Consider the following 22089-nt stretch of genomic DNA (forward strand, 5'->3'; position numbering starts at 1 on the left):
TATTAAATAATTCTGACACGTGTTGGACTTTGTTGTTTTTGTTTCAAATAATTTTGATCATAGTGGTCTTCCTTTTGGTAATTTGTGTGATCACTACCATTGTAAACATACCAGCATGTCTCTCTGCCCTCATGTGTTTCTATATACAGCATCAACTGCCGTTCTGGGCTAGGTTAGTGCTTAATAGCCTCAATAAAATAACGAAATACATGTGCATAGCTCGAGACAATTTTAGTCTTCATTAAATTCATTCTGATCCTTGCAGAAACCACCACATGTTTCCTGTCTGTAATCACTTTATTTGGATGATCTGCCTTTGTACTATGGGATCAGATGTACAGACTGTTTATGTTCACTAATCATCAAGTCTAGACCAGTGGCACCACCTACAGTCATGTCAGAAGCTTTTCAGTTTCTGATCAAAGGGGAAGGCGCATAACTAAGAAACGATGGGCCATATGTATCAAAAAAGAGTTTTGCGATTCTCAAATTGCGATTTTTAGCGAATCGCAATTAGAGAATCTCAAAATGCAATGTATGTAGGATTTGCTACAAATTTACAAATCCTACATACTCCTTATTTGTGAATCGCAAATTGAGATTCTCAAATAAGGAATACCTTCCCATTCATTCCTATGGGCTAGGAGGCCCTTAGGAATGAATGGGAAAAAATTCTCAATTTGCGATTACCAAATTGAGAATGCAATTTCAGGGTTGCAAGGTTGCCAAAAGGTCACCCTGTTGCACCCCTGAAATATGCATGTGTGCACATTTTGTGTACATGCATGCCCTAAGGGCATATATGTGCGACATATGACACATTAAAACAATCAAAAAGTGCTTTTTTAAAGAAAATTGCAAATTACCACCAACTTGAAGTTGGTGGTAATTTGCAAATCCTTAAGGCCAAATAGCAAATTTGTGGTGCTTCCAGAACTGCATTTAAGGATTCGCAATTTGCAATTCCTTAAGTGTATTTGCAAAATAGAGAATCGCAAATTTTGCAATTCTCTATTTTGCAATGGCTTTCTGGGATGATACATCCCAAAAGGCTTTTTCCCATTCTGAGAATCGGCCTGTTTGCGAACAGGAAAAAGGCTTGATACATATGGCCCTATTGTAGCTGGTGAAATGGAAAACACAGTACACAGTCTTTACTATCCTCCCCATGTGACGGACCTGGCAATATTCTTATCACAGGTCTTGTCTGAAGAGTCGGTTGAATATGAACTGTTAAATATAATGTAGAGGCAGATTTATTAAGAGATCATGCAACAGTGCAGCAAGGCAAGTTGCTACGCTATGTTGCATGAATGTAGAGAGCTGAACAGCGCCATATCTACTAAGATAGGAATGCAGAATGCATCATGCAAAGAAAGAGAAAATAACAAGAAGAAAAAAAGATATTTCTCTTTAACCCCTCCCATGCTCGTGACAGAACCGTTCCAACACGAGCCTCGGGTGGGCTGTGCTGGTGACGGAACGGTTCCGTCAGAGCGCGCCTGCGCGGCGCGAATTCCACTCCTGCGCTGACGTTCTAAAGAGCAGGCGGGGCCGTGACGGAACTGTTCCGTCACAAGCACAGCTCACCCGTGGGCCGTGACGGAGCGGTTCCGTCACAAGCGCGGGAGCGCCGCGCGGCCCCGCCTCCCCCTTAAAGCTGCGGCAGAATAGCCGCCGCAGCGAAGGGGTTAATATGCCTCTCTGTGGTAGGCATACCAATTTCACACAATTCTAGCTTCATAAACCTTAGTAAATCTGTAATTATGTGTAATCCATTAGTGGGTCCACAGGAACTCCCATACTCCCCCCTTGGAACGCCTACCACAAAGAAAATTAGAACTTGTGTGGCTTTGAAAAGTTAAGATAAGCCTTTGTGTTGCTTAGTGTCACTTTGCGTGAAGCAAGGGCAACACAAAGACTAAGTAACTCTGCCCCTTAATTCCCTCAACTTGTGGCCTCAATTTATGCATTGATGTAAAATAGATGTTGCATCTTCAAAAGTGTAGTACTTTGTCTGTGTCAACATGTTCCAGTGTACCTCCAAGTATGATGTACGTAGGGGCATATGTACAATCAAATGTCGGAGTGCAGAACTGCGCCACATTAGGCAGCGCCATGCTCAGACATTTCCAAAACACAGGGATGAACTGTATTTACAACAATACAGCACACCCCTGTGTTTTCCCTAGCACTTTCACTAAAATTAGCTGCCTAATGCCAACGCAGGCACCCTTGCACAAGAGTGCAAGGGTGTCTGCTTTGCAGGGAATGATTGTTTATGTGCAGAAAGGGACACCTTCCTGTACATAAACAATTCATGATGGCGATTTGTTACTTCTATGTGTGCTGCAGAATAGCACACATAGAAGTAGCAAATTGTCGGTATTTAATGAGTGTTTATGTGCAGGAAGGACAAACTGAAGCAACCTCTTGTCAGACCTATCTAATTTAACCATTGGTCATAACTCTACTTGTAATACGCCGGGCTGAGCAAGCAGCCGGTGCTGACCTGTTAGGACCCTGAGGCGGAAGCCGGGGTTTACTCTTGTGTAAACTGCTTTTATTTCTTGTGACTGCACACTCGTGTTCTGTGTTATTTTAAAACTGCTCATTGCTTACTTTTATTTCTTGTGACTGCACACTCGTGTTCTGGGGTATTTTAAAACTGCTCATTGCTTAGAGAGCGAGCGCCTGAAAGGGAAGATCAATATCCCTTTCAGCGTCAAACTCCCACATGACTTGGGGCCACACCCATCGCTCTTAGCCACGCCCACTCCTCCTCCACCTCATTACCATGCTCACAACTCGACAGCGCAGCGGTCGAGCGCAGCGGGCACACCTTCAGCACGCCAAAGACTAGCCCGTCTGTGCCCGTCCGGGCCCAGACGGGCTTAGGGCATACCACTCTGCTTAACTCTTCTAGCCCTCGGACCCCCTTCCACAGGTATTCGCGGGATACACTGCTTGCTCTATGCACGGCCAGACACCCCAGCTGTTGCTACTACTGGACTGAGGGTTCCGCATTTAAACATTGTCTTGCCTGTCACCCGCATAACACTCGCAAGGACCTTGACTCACGGACTATGGCTCTGCTTAATTGCAGATCACTGCCTTGTCATGCCACGGAGGTTCACTCCCTCCTTTTGGACCATAGTCTGGATGTCTTATTCCTGACGGAAACGTGGCTGACCACAGGCTCCGACCCCGACATTGTCAACGCTCTCCCCCCGGGATACCTCATGTTCCATCTTGATAGGCCGGATGGGAGAGGGGGTGGAGTGGCCATTGTCTACAGAGACACATTCCTATGCAAAGCAGTAGACTGCGGCATCAACAACGCTGAAAGTTGTCAGTTTACCCTTCGCGTCTCCTCTACTGTCTCTATCTCTGGCCTCCTTGTGTATCGGCCTCCCGCTACGCTAGGGAACTTTGTGGATTCTTTCATGGAGGCTGTTATCCCACTGGCTGCTGCCTCGTCCAACTTTGTCATTCTTGGGGACTTCAACTTTCATTTTGACGACCCCAATGACGTAGTAGCAAGGGATTTTTTAAGTTCGCTCGGGGCACTGGACCTACATCTCGTTAATATGGGAGCTACTCATATTAGAGGTCATCAGCTTGATGCGGTTTTTGCTAATTCTGCGAACCTACAGGCTCTCCAGATGTTGGCTCTCCCCTGGACCGATCACCATCTCATTCCGTTTAGCTGGTTGATGGGGAACCGGAGAGACCCCGCACCAAGACAACATATTGTGGAACGACTCTGGTCGAAGCTCCCGGTGGACAGTTGGGCGGAAGAACTAGCTAGAACCTGTCCTCACCCCGTAGATGACCCCAACATCGCTGATCAGCTCTTGGGCGAATGGCTGACTAACTCTCTGGACTTACTGATCCCGAATAAAAGGAGGCTTGTCAGGGAGAGAAGAATTGGCTCTGCCCCCTGGTATACCCCCGAACTTAGGTGCATCAGAACCTCTTGTAAAAGGCTTGAACGTGCTTGGAGGAGAGAGCAGACGGAAGAAAGCCGGGCCAATTACAAAAGGGAGTTGAGGAAATATAAAAGCGCACTGAAGGACGCAAAAAAGATTTTCTTTAGCGACAGGATTGAGAGAGCAAGCAATTCTTCTGGAGAATCGTTTAAAATCTTCAAGGAACTTCTGAATGCCCCGGTCCCTCCAATGTTGCATGATAATCCCAAAGAAAAATGTGAGGAACTGGCCAGCTTCTTCCATTCAAAAATAGAGAACATCTTATCCTCCTTACCCACTATTCCTCAAAGCCATGAACCGGCTACTAGACTCACAAGTCGCTCGATTGAGCTAGCATCTTTGGGCCCCTTCTCGGAAGAGGAGGTGATAAAAGTCCTGTTGGAGATGAAGAGTGGCTCCCCGAGTGACCCAGTTCCCATAAAACATCTTAAGCTCGTGGCTAACACCTTGTCAACTCCTCTGACTGATCTCTTGAATCTTTCACTCGCTCAGGGCACAGTGCCCCAGAGATGGAAAAAGGCTGTGGTGAAAGCCCTATTGAAAAAACCAGGACTGGACTCATCCAATTTGACCAACTTCAGGCCAATTTCACTTCTGCCTGGATTTTCTAAAATTGCAGAGAAGTTGGTCAACCGTCAGCTCTCTCACCATCTTGAGTCTAACCACCTGCTAGGAGATTCCCAGACTGGTTTCCGCCCCGGCCATGGAACAGACACTGCCTTGCTGGCAGTAGTGGAGGAGGCAAGGAGCACTCTAGATACAGGAGGGTCAGTGGCAGTGATCCTCCTGGACTTGAGTGCTGCCTTTGACACCGTGAGTCATCAGGTGCTCCTCCAACGTCTGTCAGAGGTAGGTGTCTCAGGGACGGCCCTGAAATGGTTGGGATCTTTTCTCTCTGACCGTTTCTACCAAGTCTGGGAAGGGTCAGAGCAATCTGCCCTAATCCCCCTTCAATGTGGAGTCCCGCAGGGCTCATCACTGAGCCCTACCCTATTTAATATATATATGACTCCACTTGAAAGAGTGGTCGCCCCTTCGGGGGTGAAGATCATCAGTTACGCTGATGATACTCAGCTGGTGGTGGGCCTCACTCAGCTGACGGAACAACCTGAGGTGTTACACGACTGCCTTGCCAATGTTTATCGTTGGATGTCTATCTCCGCTTTAAAGCTTAATGGAGGTAAAACCGAGCTGATGCTCCTGGGCAATTCCAGCCCCTCCATTATTGCGAGCTGCTGGCCCCGGTCTCTTGGGGACCCACCATCCCCCAAGAAGGAGATCAAGTCCTTGGGAGTATGGTTGGAAGAAGACCTGTCCTTCAGGACTCATGCCAGGAAGACCGCAGGGGTTTGCTTTGGTTTACTGAGATCAGCTCGAAAGGTGCTACCTTTGCTTCCTGATCCAGCAAGGAAGCTGTTGATAGGTGGCCTGATTCTATCGAGGCTCGATTATGGGAACGCGCTGTTTCTCGGTGCTCCCGAAACGACCTTCAAAACCCTCCAACAGGTGCAAAACGCAGCTGCGAGAGTCCTTATGGATGTTCCCAGAAGGCAGTCTGCTGCTCCGGCCCTCAAAGCGCTTCACTGGCTCCCCGTGAAGGAGCGGGTGAAATTTAAAGCGCTATGTACAGCCCACAAAATTTTACATGGCAAAGGCCCCCCCATCCTTGCTAACATGGCCCGTCCTTACAAACCCCCATGTCTGCTGCGCTCGGACCAAAAACACCTTTTGCAGTTAGCGAGAGTAAGAAGAGCTCGTTCTGGGGGCAGGCGTTTCTCTGTACAAGTGGCCTCTCTTTGGAACTCTCTGCCCCTCAAGATTCGCTCAGAGCCCAAGATCCTACCATTCAGGAAACTTCTTAAGACCCACTTGTTTCCATAGTAGTGATTAGCTTAGTCTCTCCTTCTGGTCTGTTGCGCCGGGATGCCCCCGGGTAAGCTGAGCGCATTATAAATTTCATATTATTATTATTATTATTATTAATATTATAGTATACAGCACAGATACATGAAAAAAGAACCAGAATTGACTTTCATTTTTATTGTGTTTTATTTATCAAAAAACATAAAAAAAAATTTTGTATATACAAATATTATTTCAAAGGGTACAAAACATGAAATTTATTTACAATACCATTCAAAGATAAGGATGCGAATTCACTTTATTATTTCTCTATTCATAAATATTTGTATCAATTAATAAACCCCACAGAAAAAGAACAAAAGTGAAATTAAACTCATTCCCTCATTCAGACTATCTCACCATTCATTCATCTCAAACCTACTAGCTCTCATACTGTGCAAATATATTCACAAGGAAACGCATCAGTTTGTCTTAATAGATATACATTCAAATTGGCATCAGTCCATCATTTTAGTTTTGAAAAATCCGTTCCTTGGCATGGATCTTTGGATGGAATTCTCAGATGTGTATAGCTGGCCTGCTATACACATCTGAGAATTCCATCCAAAGATCCATGCCAAGGAAAGGATTTTTCAAAACTAAAATGATGGACTAATGCCAATTTCAATGTATATCTATTAGGACAAACAGATCACTGTGTCAGATGCGTTTCCTTCTGAATTTATTTGCACAGTATAAGAGCTAGTATGTTTGAGATGAATGAATGGTTCTCATTAGTCTTGTCTATGCTGGACTACTATGTAACGCCCTTCTGACTGGCATAAACACAGCACTCCTTGTTAAATTGCAGGTTCTCCAAAATACTCCTCCGCCAAGCTGGCCCTCAATGCTCTACATTGGCCCTCTGCATCGCCTTTAAGGCCCTGCACAACCAGGACCCGCTTATTTGATTGACCGTTTCCGCTGGTATACCCTGACCAGAAATCTTTGGTCCTCTTCACACATGTTGGCGGAAGTCTCTAAATCCCGACTCTCAAACTGGAGAGGTACAAGCTTTCTAAATATCACAACCAGACTTTGGAATCGTCTGCCTCACAAGATTAAAAATTCCCTCGACTTGCTTTCCTTTAGGAAAGGTTTGAAGACATGGTTATTTACTGCATAATTTCGTTATATTCAGACTCTAGCCTTCACATTATCTCTGTGATGGCATACTGTTGGATGACAAGCGCCTAGTTGCCCTAGGGTATTAGCTGCGCTATACAAATAAATGCATGTAAAGGGGGTGCATTTACAAGGTGGCATTAAGCCACACAAAATGGCTGAACTCCCATTTATAAATGTGGAGAAGGACATAGCATCACCAGAACGTCGATAAAAATGTTGCTCGGGTGGCGCTATCCCCTTGTAAATATACCACATAGTGTTAGAAGTCTGTGTGTTGGGTGTTTGCAAGTAGATCCCTCAGTTCAAGTTGAGATCTGCATTAGTTGCCGTCATAACACCTGAGTGGATTTCATATTCTCCTCTACATGAAAATTGTGATATTAAAAATGCCATTTCCTTTTCCTGCAAGCCTCTAGACGTCTTTGCTATGTTCAGCCTACTGACTACATTGAATGCAGCATGCAGCTGTCAATGACGTACTGTGATCTGACTAATGAAGGCAAGCTTGAAGGGACAGCTGCTGCTTGCGACTTTGAGTCGCGCTGAATTCTGCGGTTAGCCAAATGGTGCACTGATCCAATAGGCCAAGAATGAGACCTTCAAAACCATACCAGAATCCCCATGAAAGCCTACATCATTCTTACAAGTAGGTCTTAAAGGCTAAGCAGACAGAATTCTTTGGAAGTGCAAAGCACGCTCAAACAGCATGGTTTGTTTGAGCATTTTTGCTTTTTTTGAGATGCGAGTCAGTCCCCAAAAATCTGCAGATGTGGAATTGATGGCCTTTTAAAAAGGGGCACATGTTGTTCTTCTCTATTGTAGAGGTAATTCCAAGTTCCAGGTATTACAAATAGGCCTCATTACTCAATTTACCCAATTCTAAATATTTAAAAAAGCTGATGAATGTATGGTCGCTTGCAGCATGAGCCAGTACACATTTTATTATCAGGGCCCTGCTACGAACAACCAAACGTCTCAACAGTGTGAGAGGTATCATTTCAAGTGGAAAAGGATCCTAAATGACATCATTGATGACATCACTGATGACATCAGCCAAAAAATGTGACAATTGACACTAAACCATATTTAGTGAGCTACACCTAGAGCACATTTTCTGTAGCTTCTGCACTGTTAAAGAGTGTAAGCTTTGCAATATAAGTAGCCTCCTAATGGGACTTGCATCTGTGGAGGGAGGGAGGGCGCTCTCTTGAAACGTTTGCCATAGGAATAAATGCTGTACATCTAACAGGCTTTGGGAGTCTGTAGGTTGGGGGCTCTCTGTGAAACACTGTGCACAGGGCCAGGACTGTGCATAGTATGGACTTGGCAACCTAATCCTGTTTGGGCTTTAGGCGAGAGTGCTCTCTCCATGAGAAGTTGTGCACAAGATAGAGGCTGTTCATAGTAGGTGCTTACCCACCTAATGAGGCTAGGGTGCTTAACCGCATGCGCGCTAGCGGTTTTCCCGCTGAGCGCTGCGATTTCTAAAATCCCGCGTTACGTGACAAGGTCAACTCGTCACACGCACAGCGCAGGTAACGCCCATGACGAGCTGACCTTGTCCCACGCATCGAAGGGGTTAAAGGAAGCAATCTTTCAGTGAAGAGCTGTGCACATGGCGAAGGCTGTGCATAGTAGAAGTTTGACCACCTTTATGTGGCTTGGGTATTTAGAGGGAGTGGGCTCTCCATGAAGAGTTTTACCGATGGTGAAGGCTGTGTGTATTAGGACTTGGGAACCTAAATTGTCTTGGATTTTTAGAGGTGATGGACTGTCCATGAAAATGTGTGCACATTGCAAAGTATGTGCACAGAAGGGGCTTGGCCACATAAAGGGCTTGTGTGTCCAGAGGCATTGGTCTACAGTCTAATTATTGTATATGAGCACATATGCTTATTTAGTTTATGCTTTCACTATTCTGTACCATGAAGTACATATTTAAAAAGCTGTACTGGTTGGTACAGTAAATTGAACAGCAGTATGGTGGATGATGTCTTCAGTGATGTCACTGAACATGTGATGGGTAATGTAATATGTGAGGACATAAGCAGTGAATGACGATGGGCAAGTTCTAGTTAGCTGAGGTAACTATAACTAGTGAAGTTCAGTAGTTTTTTTAGCTTAAAATATTCTAAGTGACAATTTTACCTACAAATAACGTCACTTTAAACTTTTTTTTCAGTGAAATTATAAAGTTTTTTTTAAATTAAAGTAAGGTTTCATTACAAGACCTACTTATAACATTACTTTAGCCTTTATATTTTTCAGTGGATTTCAGAAGTTTATTTCACATAAAGTAATGTCTTATTAGCCTATTTACCTATAACGTCGCTTTAACTTTTGTTTTTTTCGGTTAATTTCTAGGATTTTTTAACGCAAGTTATGATCTTACTGCCATACCTAACTAGAACGTCAGTAGCCTGTGACTGACATGCTTTGCACACAAACCCAACAAGGGGCAACCAACTTGCCCCCCCCCCACCCCCCCCACCCCCCCGGCTCCACCCCACAACCACCCAATGATAGCGCTCATTACTACATAAAGGGATCTCATTTTAAATAATGAAGGTCTACTGGCTTTCTAAAGGAGTCACCACATCAATACATAAAAAACAGGCCTATTGGTTTTGGCAAGAGGTGACCAGATCAATATACAAGGCAAGCCTGTTTGCTTTGTCTAGAGATCATCACATCATTATGTAAAGGCAAACCTATTGGTGACCACACCAATACACATTGCAAACCTATTGGCTTTGTCAAGGAATCACTACGTCAATATATATAGGGCACGTCTTTCGGCTTTATCAATGGGTCATCACATCAATGTATAAAAGGCAAGCCTCAACTCAAATGTATGTTTCTCTAGCAGAGTTTTTAAGAATAGGATTAGCACAGTACCATCCACTTCGCTTCAGAGAACAAAAGACTTTGTCACTCTTAAACTTGCCATAAATGGCATTGTGCTAATCCTATGCTTGAAAGCGCTGCTAGAGAAACAGACATTTGAGGTGAGCAGATTCAGAGTATCAGTGCTGTTGTAGGATGCTCAATAGAAAGGAGCCGCTCTGCACCTCAACTTGGGAACTATCTAGAGTTCCCTACTTCCTTCTTTGCAAAATTTATGAGACACTCTAAGCCTGTAAGGGTATTAGCTACACTAAAGCTGGGTGCTCCCTTGCATCTGCGCAAAGCTATACCTATCTAATAAAAGCTCTAACTAGAGTGAAACATGTGTCAACAGTTGCCTTTATTCATTTCAGGTTGGCATAAATGGTACTTTACTGATCCAGAGCTGTAATAATGTGCTTGGGGTGGTAAAAGGCTTTCGTAATTTTTCAGCTTGGCATGGATGGCAATTGCTGATCCTATGCTTGAAGACTTTGCTGAAAAATAGCAAAAAGTTTTGTCACTCTCTAGCTCGGCAGACATTTGCGGTGAACAGACTCAGCATGTTGGTGGTGTTGTAGGGTGCTCCATCAAAAGGAGCTGATCTCCACTAAACTTGGGAACTGCCCAGAGTTCCATGCTTCCTTTTGTTGGATAATTTATATATATATATATATATGTATATATACCACTGGTGGTTGCCAGTAGGCAGTTATAGTTAGGTCTGCATTTCCATAGAAGGAGCATTTTATTGTTTAATTATAACATTGGCGCTGGTTGATGAATCTTCACGAAAGAAATGCTCATCCAACTCAGCTCCTTCATGTTAATTTTGGGGGTGATTCATCAAGCAGGGGCTGAGAATAAAAGGGGGTCCCAAAGCCAAATATTCCCATGCATTTTCCGCAGACTTTTTTGAAAAGGGCTAGTGCCCCAAATGGCTGAAGTTAACTGCACCAAATTTGGCGGTAGGCTAGATCTTGTCCCAGAAAGCATACTTTGTGTGATTTGGTGTATATCAGTTCAGTAGTTTTCGACAAATTAAGGTTAAAAAAAGAGTTGTATATCTGGATGGATGGGTGTGCAAGAGTCTTACGAGAGTTCCAAGGTCGAGCAAATTTTAAAATGGAGCCAGGTAAATTGCTTAACAGAGCTTTTTTCCTGTCGACTGTCTTGCGTGGGAGTGAGAGGCTCCCACGAGTCCCGCAGGAGAGAGCGCTCTGATTGGCTGGTTGCAACTTGAAGAGAAATGTTGCAGCTGCCAGTTCAGGACAAGGGGACTCAGCACCAACAATTTTTATCAGTCTGATCAGTTGGAAAAGAGGGAAGCGATGTACCTTAAGGAACTCCAAGTTTCAAATTTTGGTGGGGAGACTCAAAAGTTGGTAAGGAAAAGGTCAAAGTTCTCTCCTACAATAAGTATATAATCTGTGTAAGGACAGTAATTTGAAATTGCTCTCATATAAACAGTTCTTTATAATTATATGGGCAACAACGTTGCGAAGCGATATATAGATCTAACAAAGATTTCTTGCATTTGTCATTGACTGCCAAATCAGCAAATAATTATTATTTTGCTGTAACTGGGTAGTAACTAGGTCTGTGCTCCTATAGGATGTTCATTTCTTCGAAAAAAAAGTAAACAGGTAAATATCGATTCCATAGGATTGCCTGGATTGGGGAGATTGAATGCAGGTCTGTAGTCAGCCAACCCCAGACAGTCGCTGGTCTGGGTGTTTTTTAAGTCTTGCTCTCCGTGACCATCCATAGGTATTGACACCTAATTGACCACTCTGGATGGTATAAATGTATTTATGTTTTTATTTCAAAGAAAAGAAAAGTTTGTGTCAGGAAAGAAAAGAAGTCCCAGTCTTGTGTTTAATAGCTCAATCTCTTTTCCAGGTCCTTAGGAATTCCTCTCCGCCAGCACCCTCGATAGAAGCAAAGAAGCAGGTAAGTGTCTACCCTTATTTTTCACTAAAATAAGTTAGGTTAGTGAGGGTGACTTCTTTTCTATCTTCTGAGGAAGAGTGCTTGTTAGCAAAGCAAGATAATAAGGGTTAAAAATAGCAAAATTAAATAGTTCCAAAACAATTAACTTAATGATTATTGGCTTCCACTCTCTCTTTCCTTTGTAGTCTTAAGGATTCTTTCTCATTTATATTTCCTTTCCTCTCAGTTTGTTTTTAAATGTCTTTATTCGCATTTCTTTCTGTTTCTTTTTTTCTTTGTTCTCTCCTCTGCTCCCTTTTGTTCCGCCCTCCTTCCTCTCTCTTTCTTTTGTTTAGCTATTTAAGACTTTTTGTTCTGCATGAATCTGTATCAAACTATTTGTCTATGTAGAAAGGGCGTTTGTAGAAAGTGCATTTCATCCAAATTGGAAAAGATATGTTTAGAAGGTTTTCACAAACTTGAGATGCAGTAGCCAATGCTTGTTTCACACATGGGCAATCATGTTCTGCTGCTCTACGTGTCCTTGTTCTCGAAGTGTAAGGAAGCTTACATTTCTTTAGGAGGACTCATACATTTTCCATTGCTCTGCTGCTGCCAAATCTGTGCCAGTGTTTTATAGTAGTGAAACTTGGTGAATACTTTTTAAATCTACAGAGCCAAAGCGATCGGCACTGTAACGGAATGTGTGTAGGATACTAAGGGCTGAGAGGAGTGATTGATTTGTGTAATAAGCATAGGTAAAGTCAATTTGTTTCACCTATCCAATAGCTATTGCTCTGTAATTTTTTTTTACATGTTGCATAGTTGAGGTGCTGTGCAATATGGTTTACATAAATAAAATAAGTGTTATGATGCGATCTATGCGGGCTGCGTCATAGTATTTTATTACTGTAAGCCATGTTGAAACATGTAAACAGGCATTGGCATAGCCAATAGGTCTCACTTTTGGGACCTTATAAGTATTTAGTTATGCAGCACAATATCCTTGGTTCAACAACACCAACTGTTTCATGGCTAAACACTTATTAGGTCCCAAAGGTGAGACCTACTGGCTATGCTAATGCTTGCTATTATTGTTATTAATAACAATAATAATAGAAATAGTAATAATAATCATAATAGATTTAGACTAATGCAAATAATAAGAACATTATCATAATTAATAGTATTATTTCTCTTCATATTAGTAGTAGACATATTCATAATAATGAGAATAATACTGATAATAGTGCTGCTACTACTACTAATAATAATAATGATAATAACAGTGGTGGCAGGCAAAGTTAAGACCGGCGGGGCGTGGATGGGTTCCTGGGGGGGGGGGCACAAATGCCTCTGCAAGTACATATAAATGAAAATGGACTGGTTACTGAGACTTCGTTTTTTACTAGTTCCTGTACCACCTGGGCCTCGACTCTGCCAATCCTTACATTTGTATTTTACAGTTACTAGTGTGAGAATGCATTTCATGAAAAGGAATATAAAGTAGGGTTGCCAAAAGAAAAATGCCAGCCATGTGTTGTTTACAGAGCCTGCAAAGACCTCGTCTTGACAATAAATAGGTTTAGAAATAAAAAAGTATGTATTCATTTGCGTTCATCTGGTGGTGGAGGCTTCCCGGAGGTAACAGACAGGGGCGAATGGGGAGAGATCCTGCACCTCGTAGAGTCCTGAATAATATTGGTGAAATGTTTCCCTAATGTGCAGGTCTTCCGTCTGCTCCACCTCCGTTGAATCAACCACTGATGAGACCCTGGACAACTGTCATTGGGCCAGCAGCCTTTCGGCAAGCGGCCTCCCACATCTGTTACCCCCGATATAGAAGGCGAGTCAAAATCTAAGTGTGGGGTATACTGCTCTGTCCAAATCTATGCCGGACAGTCGGGTATACACGGCCTCGAGCTGTTTCAGATCCGAAAGGCGCCAGTCCATTGATGTATGGTCTCCAGCTCTTGGGCATGTCACGTGGGTTGGGCCCGCCTATTTCTGGACATCTTGTTGTCCGATGAGGTGATTGCGATAAGCTACCCCCTGATCACCGCCTTCAGGGTGTCCCATAGAGTGGTGACAGAGGTCTTGGGCTTATCATTCGTGACCAGGAAGTCCTGTAATGCCATGGAGATCTGTTGGACTACCTCAGGACAGTGCAGAAGCATGTCTCTGAGGCACCAGGTCCTGGGTGGAGGGCGAGAGGAAGGGAAGGAGACTTCAAATGTCACCACTGAGTGTTCCGACTGCTAGCAAGGCAGTATGTTGACATTTTGGGTTTGGGATACAATACCTGAGGTGCCCAGGAAGTAATCTATCCTATTAAACTTCTTGTGAGAGTGGGAATAAAAGGTATAGTCCCGGGCCATGGGGTGCAGAGTGCTCCAGATGTCTATCTTCTAGCAGTTGTAACCCATCCCCCTGAAAGAGCCCCACTCTGCCCCTAAGATTGGGCCCAGTGATTGATTGCGCTCTCAAAGGCTAGGTTAAAGTCACCCCCTGCCCAATCAGCAGCAGCCAGCAGCCAGTCCATTGGCCTGGTAAGCTTGGTCACTGCCCTGCGCAGAAAGCTCTCCTGATCATCGTTTGAGGCATATACTGAGCCTACTGTAAGGGTGTGAGGACCCAGCAAAAACAAGTGAGCCAATAACCTGCCCTTGATTTCTACCTTCTTGGGACCAATCTTCCCAGGGAAGGCGGAGCAGACAAGTATGACCACCCCTGCAGATTTAATGGACTGGGATGAAAAGAGTTGATGGGGGAACGCCCTAGAGCAAAGCCTATAGGTGTCACCAGCAAGTAGATGGGTCTCTTGGAGAAGGCAAATATGTGCCCATGAATCCTCGAGGTAGGAGAGGATGACACGCTTTTTGACAGGGTTGCTGAGTCCCTTCACATTTAGTGTGATTATTTTAAGATTTTGAATCATCGTGGGGGTTACTAGGAAGATCTAATGGAGCTCACAGTGTGGGAGGGAGGGGAGCATGGTGACCAGGGATCAGAAGGTGAACCATATGGAGCCAGTGGTCTAGCTGTCTGTCGATCGGGTGATCTGCCCTAGATAAACCCAAGAGTTGAGGCAAGCCTAACAACTCTATACAAACCCAACAAACAGTTAGCATTGTAAGATAGATAGTATTAATGTCCTGGGCAATAAGCCCCATGAGAGAGAGGTGAAAGAGGTCAGCGACATCCCACCCCAGCCACCAGCCCACTCGGACCCACCACCCATATAGAGATTACAGAAAGGAGGACCAGAGGAAAGCAATATATGTTCAAGACCAGTAATCAGAGAATACACCAAGAAGCAAGCTATGCTGAGCTAGAGGTATCTTCATGGAGGAAGGCCTGCCCGCCCGGCGCTCTCTAGCCATTCTCTATGGATCTGGGCGAAGACGAGCCGGGGAGCAGCCCACAGTCTTCCATTTGCGGGCTCCCGGTCCTCGCCTACCCCCTCGGTCGGAGGGGACCTCTCCTGGGACTGGGCTGTAATGTCCAACAGCTGGCGGGCCTCCTTTATTGAACAGTGATGGTGGATCTCTCCATCTAGGCAGAAAGTCAAGTGAAAGGAGTGCCCCCAGGATTTTGGAACTCCCATGGAGCGGAGGTGAGCAGCCGGAATGCCCTCAGTTTTTGAAGCGCGGAGAGGTCCTGATACAAGGTGGGTTGGCGTCCCTGAAATTGTATTGGGCTACTGTCTCTGGCCTTTTTGAGGATGCGCTCCTTCAATTGGAAATCGTGGACACAAGTGAGGATGTCAGCAGAGGGTGCCGGGGCAGGCCTCTTTGGACCGACACGGTGTGTGCGATCCAGCACAATCTCCAGATTAGAAGGGGCTTCCAGAATCTTTTAGAAGAGGTTGCTCGCAAAGGAGGCAATGTTCAGGCCCTCTGCTCTGTTTGGGATCCCCATAATGCAAATGTTATTGTGTCTGGAGCAGTTCTCCAAATCTTCAGTATGCGCCTGAAGGTCTAGGTGCTGGTCTTGAAGGCGGATTACCTCCTGCTGGATTTGTCCGATCTCCTCTTCCCTACCTGCGTCATGCACCTCCAGTGTGTCCACCCTGCATCCATTGCATGCCCGTCATGTCTCATCTCCCTGAGTGAGTTCCTTCTTCATGGTTTGTTGGTAATCCCAGGGGGAAGCGAAGAGCATTTCTATGAAGGAGAGGGTGAGCGGGCCTCAGCTTCGCTACTCTCCATAGATGTAGTCGGATCGGGAACCGGCGTGGAGCTCTTTGTGTGAGAGCTGGGGGGTTTGAGAAGCAAGTCCTTGGTCGAGGGGTCTCTGTTCCCCTTGCTTGTCGCCATGAGGCAGTGCTGGGAGTGCTGAAACGCTTTCCCCTAGGATGACATCCCAGCGGTCGGATATATGGAAGGTCCGTGGGCTCAGCAGACCTCGCAGACCTCGCTGGAGCCAAGGGCAATCGACTCTAATCCCGCACCTCACGTTGGCCTGCCGTCACCAACAGGTGGAGACCCCTTTCCCACTATGGCTCCATAGAAACACTTAACTAGGCGTGGAGAACCAGCTGTGGGGGAGGACTCCATGAATTACAGCAACCAGGCCTGCTGCTCCAAGATCCGAGGCAAGCTGCAGGGACCAGGCAGTGACGCCTCCAAGGGGTGCAAAGTCAAGATCCCCAGCAAAGCAGGTCGGGACCCCAGATTGGAGCAGGTGCAGATTCAAGTATGCCGAGGCTGCAATTATGCTGTTTGGGGCAAAGGGCCAACAGCTCCTAGCCCAGCTCGGTCCAATCTGATCTCCACCTCTCAGTCAGCATGGCTTCCTCCGGTCCAGCGAATCCTCAGGGCCCAGCTGGGGTGCAGACGTAGGAGGGCAGCAAGGGCCACCCCATCCAGCTAGCAGAGGCACCTGGAAGGTCCAGTAGGCCAGGGCCGCAAGCTGGGTGATGGGCGCCGTGCCCACGGGGAGCGCGGTAGCAAGGGCGCAGGCCCGGGCATCGAATGCACCAGACTTCCCAGCAGTTTGGCTCCGGAGTGCTCTGCAAAGTTTCACGGCTCCTGGAGGCCACAGCTATCCAAGCAGCATATCTCAATCTCAGCGAGGGGGGCCACCTTGGAAAGCAACTAGTGCGTCATTGTGATAGGCCTTTGGTCCGGCATATCTAGGCGTGGGTGGATGGGCCCTGTCAGCAAAAACGGAGCGACGAGAAGGCACGTCCTACTTTGTTGCCATCTTAGCCAACCTCATATGTTTTTAAAAATAAATTAAACATTGGCATTTGATTGTCAACAATTGCATTTGAAGATGTGTACGTAACAACTGTACTGCTTTCACTGTCCCAAAGTAAATGTCAACGAGGACACAGCAGGAAGAGGACACCGAGGGTAGGTCCAATTGCCTGCATAGATGCAGGCTCTCCGTGATGTCTCATTCACAACGTACCCCTTGTTTTACAGCTTGAAAAACCACATCACTTTAAGAAGCAGGGGTCTCAGTGCTAGCACATTGCAAATGTGAATGACGAGACGTGGGTCTGCTGTCCCCCTCAGGCCTCCGTCCATGCACTTGCCACTGTGCGCAACAGGGTGCAGTGCGGATCCACGCCCTGTTAATATTAATTAGGATGTTGATATCCGCTTTACTGCGCATAGTCCCTTTGCATATTCAATTATTAAGAAAACACTTGCTGCTGAAAGGATGAAACGGTCCACAGCACTGTGCAAAGCAGGTTGCTGCCAAGTATTTTGTAAATTGTTGAGATAGCACGCTGTATTCCTGTCCCCGACACTCTGGACTCATGACAGAAATATTGCTTACTGTATATATTCACAGGTGTTTGCTTGATGAGTATTAGACATCTGCAAACCTGCCTCTAGGCGCCTGGGATAGCTGTGGGAAGACCCTTAACAGAGACAGCCACCTTACTACCATCCTAATTAAAAAAGAGATGCATAATATTGTTGAATCTCCTATTTTGAATTCCTTCAGGGTGAGCCAAAGTGAACACTGTTTATTTTTAATGCATGTTAATCAACGTACTTTGAGCACGAGGTTTTATTTTATTGATCGGTTTTGTTTTCTTCTGATTGACTGCACTGGTTTTCTTCCCATTTGCTTAGTCCGAACTGTTTCCAATGTGATTCAGCGATGCCCTTGTTGTAACGTTTTTATAAACCAATAAAAATTATCAGATTTGTACGCAGGCATTCTGACGTGCCATGGCTAGCTAGGATACTCTTCAGCCTGCAGGGCTGCACAATTGATGCTCCCTCTCAACTCACCACGCCTCCTATTTTCACTATGCACATTTTGCTGTGCACCACCTCGTTGAACTCTGCATAGCACATATGTTGTTCCAGATGTTTGTCAAATACAAACATAGGAATTTCCAATACATTTCTTACATAGTCCTACATCTGTTAACCAGGTATATTGTACTGCACCATTTGTATTGTGTTTACAACATCCATGTGGGGTGCTGATGTGCTTTTACAGGTGAAGAGCATGCTACACTAGGTACGTATGTGACAGCAGTGTGTAGTCTTTGCTTTCATTGAATAGTGCATCGACAACATGAGAACTACATGTGAGCACTAAGTGGTAGATGTACACTCCTATCTTACAGATGTGTTCAGAATTCCACATACAGAGTGACTGGGATTATATTAATTGCCTGTGCTTGCTATTCATGCATGGATGTACAGAATTACCTATGCTACTTCCGCGCTGACTGGGGGTTCATTACTTATATGCCCTGAGTTACCTCAGCATGCATAGGTTGCTGAAGGGGGGCCCTCTGTGGTCTCTGTGACCAGCAGACGAGGTAGGCACTCCGTCATAGAGCACACAAAACTGTGAAATCTTCTAACTGCCCTCAGAAGACAGCCAAACCTTCGTTCTGTGAGCTGCCCATCTATGCTACTGCTGAGGTGAGCTTTGTGCTGAGGACAAGCTGATGTGGTCTCAATAAGAGGGCCCAGTGATATCCAAACGTTCTAGTTGCGTTGTAACAACTTGTGGGTTAAAGGAACACATGGTAACATCGCAGCTGGGGTAGTGACTGCGTTGTAAAGGCAGGCCATTTTTTCTGAATGCGGGCAAAATGATGTTTCCTTTCAGAAACTGTTTGAGTTTATCTGCTACTGTTTTTAACTGCAATAGCGACTTGATCTGAAGGATAACTTGTTCGACTTGACTCTTGCCCTGATGAAGTCTTTGAATATATCTATGTGATGAAACGCGTTGGCTAGAACCTTATTGAAGATCTTGAACGTTATCAATAAAGAAGATCCAATTTTTGTGTACCTTCAAAAACTCTGACTGATTGTTTTGGAGAGCTTGCATCTTTTGTTACAAGTTATGGGACGTTGTGTTCCTATTTGGAAAGTACTGGAGTGGCTGCTCCTCCATCTTCTCTTAACACCAGTTTATGGATTTAGATACTTCTGCTATAACTGTTGCAAACTGGGATACATTTACACCAGCATTACTCTGGCCAGCAAACGTTTTGCTGAATAAGAGGAGGATGTTTTTAACAGTGTTTACACATTCACTCCTCGTTGTTCCTCAAACTTAGGCAATTTTGAGTTAAAGAACCACCTCCTGAAAACCTGACGAGGTACACACCACAAAACGTTCATGCACATATTCAAACAGGCTTTACAAAATCGAAACAGCTGTCTTGGATCAGAAGCAACCGTAGAACAACACAATCATGATATCTGCAGCACTCGCCACTATAGCTTTTTCTCAAAAGGCCATTAGTGCTGTTTGGAGTTTTATAACTCAGATGTTGTTCATCTCCTTCAGAAAGCGACTAAAAACCTTCCTCTTCAGGTTATCCCTAAGCTAAGAACTGCATGCTATCCCAACTGTAATCCTTGTGTTTCTTTCTTCGTTCTGTGCTCATTTGTTACTCATTGTTTCTTGTGATCTGATACTTAACTCTTCACATGTTCTGTTGTGACCTTTTATTTAACATAAAGCGTGCTAACACCATATGGTGCACCTACGCTTTGAAGAAACCTTAAGTAAAAAGACATATATCAAGTCTGGTGCTACTCTATCCCAAAATGCAGGGTGCTTCTACGATGGAGTTTCTCTTGTGACCCTCAGTCTTCAACCGTACCTATCTGTTTGTAGCCCTATAGTAATCGTGCCGTCTGCTCCTCAAAGTGGCCAGCCAGTGGAAAGGAAAACCTCAACAATCGTCAATGAAAAGTGTCTCAGAATGTTGCTTTGTGTGATAATGGCTTGTTAGGTTTCTAAAACTATTGTAACATCCTCATTGGATGGTCCCTTAAACCAAGTGTCCCGATTACTTTGGGGTCATCCAACATCATCTAATATTTATCTGCAATGACCCTGGAGCTATAAACCGCGTCATAGAATACACTCCTATAAGTGACTCGAGTCCTGACTGTGGAAGGTCTTCTTTGATCAGGCTGCCCACTACAACCTGCCAGAAAACTAAGGGAAGTCCTAAGAAAATATTGACATTTCACAAGATGCTAACACCTCTACTTTTGAAGCACTTACTTAAGTTAAGTGTGACTGCTGAACTTTTTGCACCTTCAACAATTCCCAACCCACGTTAATGGTGAAAGGTTTGCCTGATATGATATGGTCCTGTTCTTTTAGTGTGTTAGCTGAAGGAAGTTCTGTAGAAGGCTGTTTAATGGCAGTAAGAAGGCCGACATTTGGAGGCTCACATGTAAGGAAATTGTGAGGTACATAGCTGGTAATAAGGGAAGGACAATGAGCGAAAAAAGACGGTACACTCGACCTAAGAGGTACGTAGCTCTTCCTATCACTAAGGCCAGCACAACACATGTTGACACTGCACATGGCCGCCATACCTTGTCGCACTCGCCCAGCCTCTCCTTTTCCATAAGTTTCCTGGTTTCTTTCTCCCAGTACGCCATCAACGCTTCCCTACTGAAGTTCCCCGTGGGAGATTTTTCCGTCAGACTCTTTTGCCTCTGCCCGACCGGAAGGTTCCTGTCCGGCTCGATGTCCTCCAGCTCGCGCTCGAGCTCCTTCAGCTCCTCGGGGGACAAGGAGGCGAGCAGCTCGTCTTCATCAATGTCCTCATACTTGCTTATTTCTCGACGGTAGCCGAACGTCGACATGTTCCCTTTATCCCCCATTTCGGTAGAAAATGGTATTAAATGTAAAAACAGGCCTCGCTGTCAAAGGGTACGACGAAGCCTGCGTCGCGTCGCTTGCGGTTCGCGCCTCATCTGGTCAGCCACTGCCGCCTCGAGGGAAGGGGGTGCTTTTAAGAGTCCGCCACTGGGGAGAACAATGCCCGGGGTGAAGCCATGAGCTATTTAAACCTCAGACGTCAGCTGGACACTGGCAGACAGAACGTGAAATCCCAGGGTGTGCGGGCCCCGGAGAGGGGGGGATTATCTACACTCCCTCTCACCATATAAAGCTCAGCCCAGGGCTGCCAGGGTCCTACATCTGGGGCCATGAAGGAAAGAGAAAGGGCACAACTGGACTACAGGAATGCTCTTGGGCTAATGATTTCCATGGGGATTCTCAACCTTTTACCATGTTACAGAATTCTACATTTGTTCATCACGAGGGAGCCAAAAAATGCAACTGTTTCCACACACCAAGGACGATTTGAAAGAGTTACACTGGCAGCGTAAATGGCGGATAGGGGAATTTTTAAAGGACACTTATGTGGCGGAGGGTGGGTCTCTTCGTTTAGGGGGCGACGCTAGTCAGTTCAAGATATTTCAAATCTGTGAGATTTGGGAGTTCTGAGCCCCCACACAACTACATTCTGCATAGCCGAGGCCCGAGCCTCATCAGCTTGCATTATGCCACTATTGAAATCTCTTGAGTCCCTAGACACAAATCACTGCTGACAGATATTGGAAATCGGTTCAAGGAGAATTACACACTTAGACATATAAGAGGTCACTACGATACTCTTATTTGCCAAAATGTATCAATGCTTCTTTCCCACTTCTTGAGTAAATCAGGCAAAAAAGTTTGCACTTTTAAAAACATTTTCTCCATAGGGAAAACATTTTTCTCTTGATAGAAATATCCATGTCTAAAACTCCAAGACATGTGGCAGTGTCCCTACACTTTATCACACTGGGCGGATTTTAGTAGTACTTTTTTAAGTGTGATTCAGGGTAGGAAGCTAAGTCTTAAGGGGCAAATGGCCATTTTTGCATGTAACATAGCGCAGCAACCAAAGTTGTTGGGCTGCTTTGCGTAAAAGGGTGACAAGCAGGACAGCGCCATATTT

General features: G+C 45.1%; 1 protein-coding gene across 1 annotated transcript in view; it reads right to left on the reverse strand.

Annotated features, from left to right (window-relative positions):
• Positions 1 to 21105, reverse strand: part of LMOD2 (leiomodin 2) — a 75261-nt gene extending 54156 nt beyond the window's left edge. Inside the window, exon 1 of the mRNA XM_086966806.1 lies at positions 20675 to 21105. Coding sequence (XP_086822932.1) covers positions 20675 to 20965 — 291 coding nt within the window. The 5' untranslated portion in view covers positions 20966 to 21105. The remainder of the gene's footprint in view (positions 1 to 20674) is intronic.
• Between the last annotated feature and the right edge of the window lie 984 nt (positions 21106 to 22089).

The sequence above is a fragment of the Lissotriton vulgaris genome, chromosome 1_1 (genome assembly GCF_964263255.1).
Source record: "Lissotriton vulgaris chromosome 1_1, aLisVul1.2, whole genome shotgun sequence".
NCBI lineage: Eukaryota > Metazoa > Chordata > Amphibia > Caudata > Salamandridae > Lissotriton > Lissotriton vulgaris.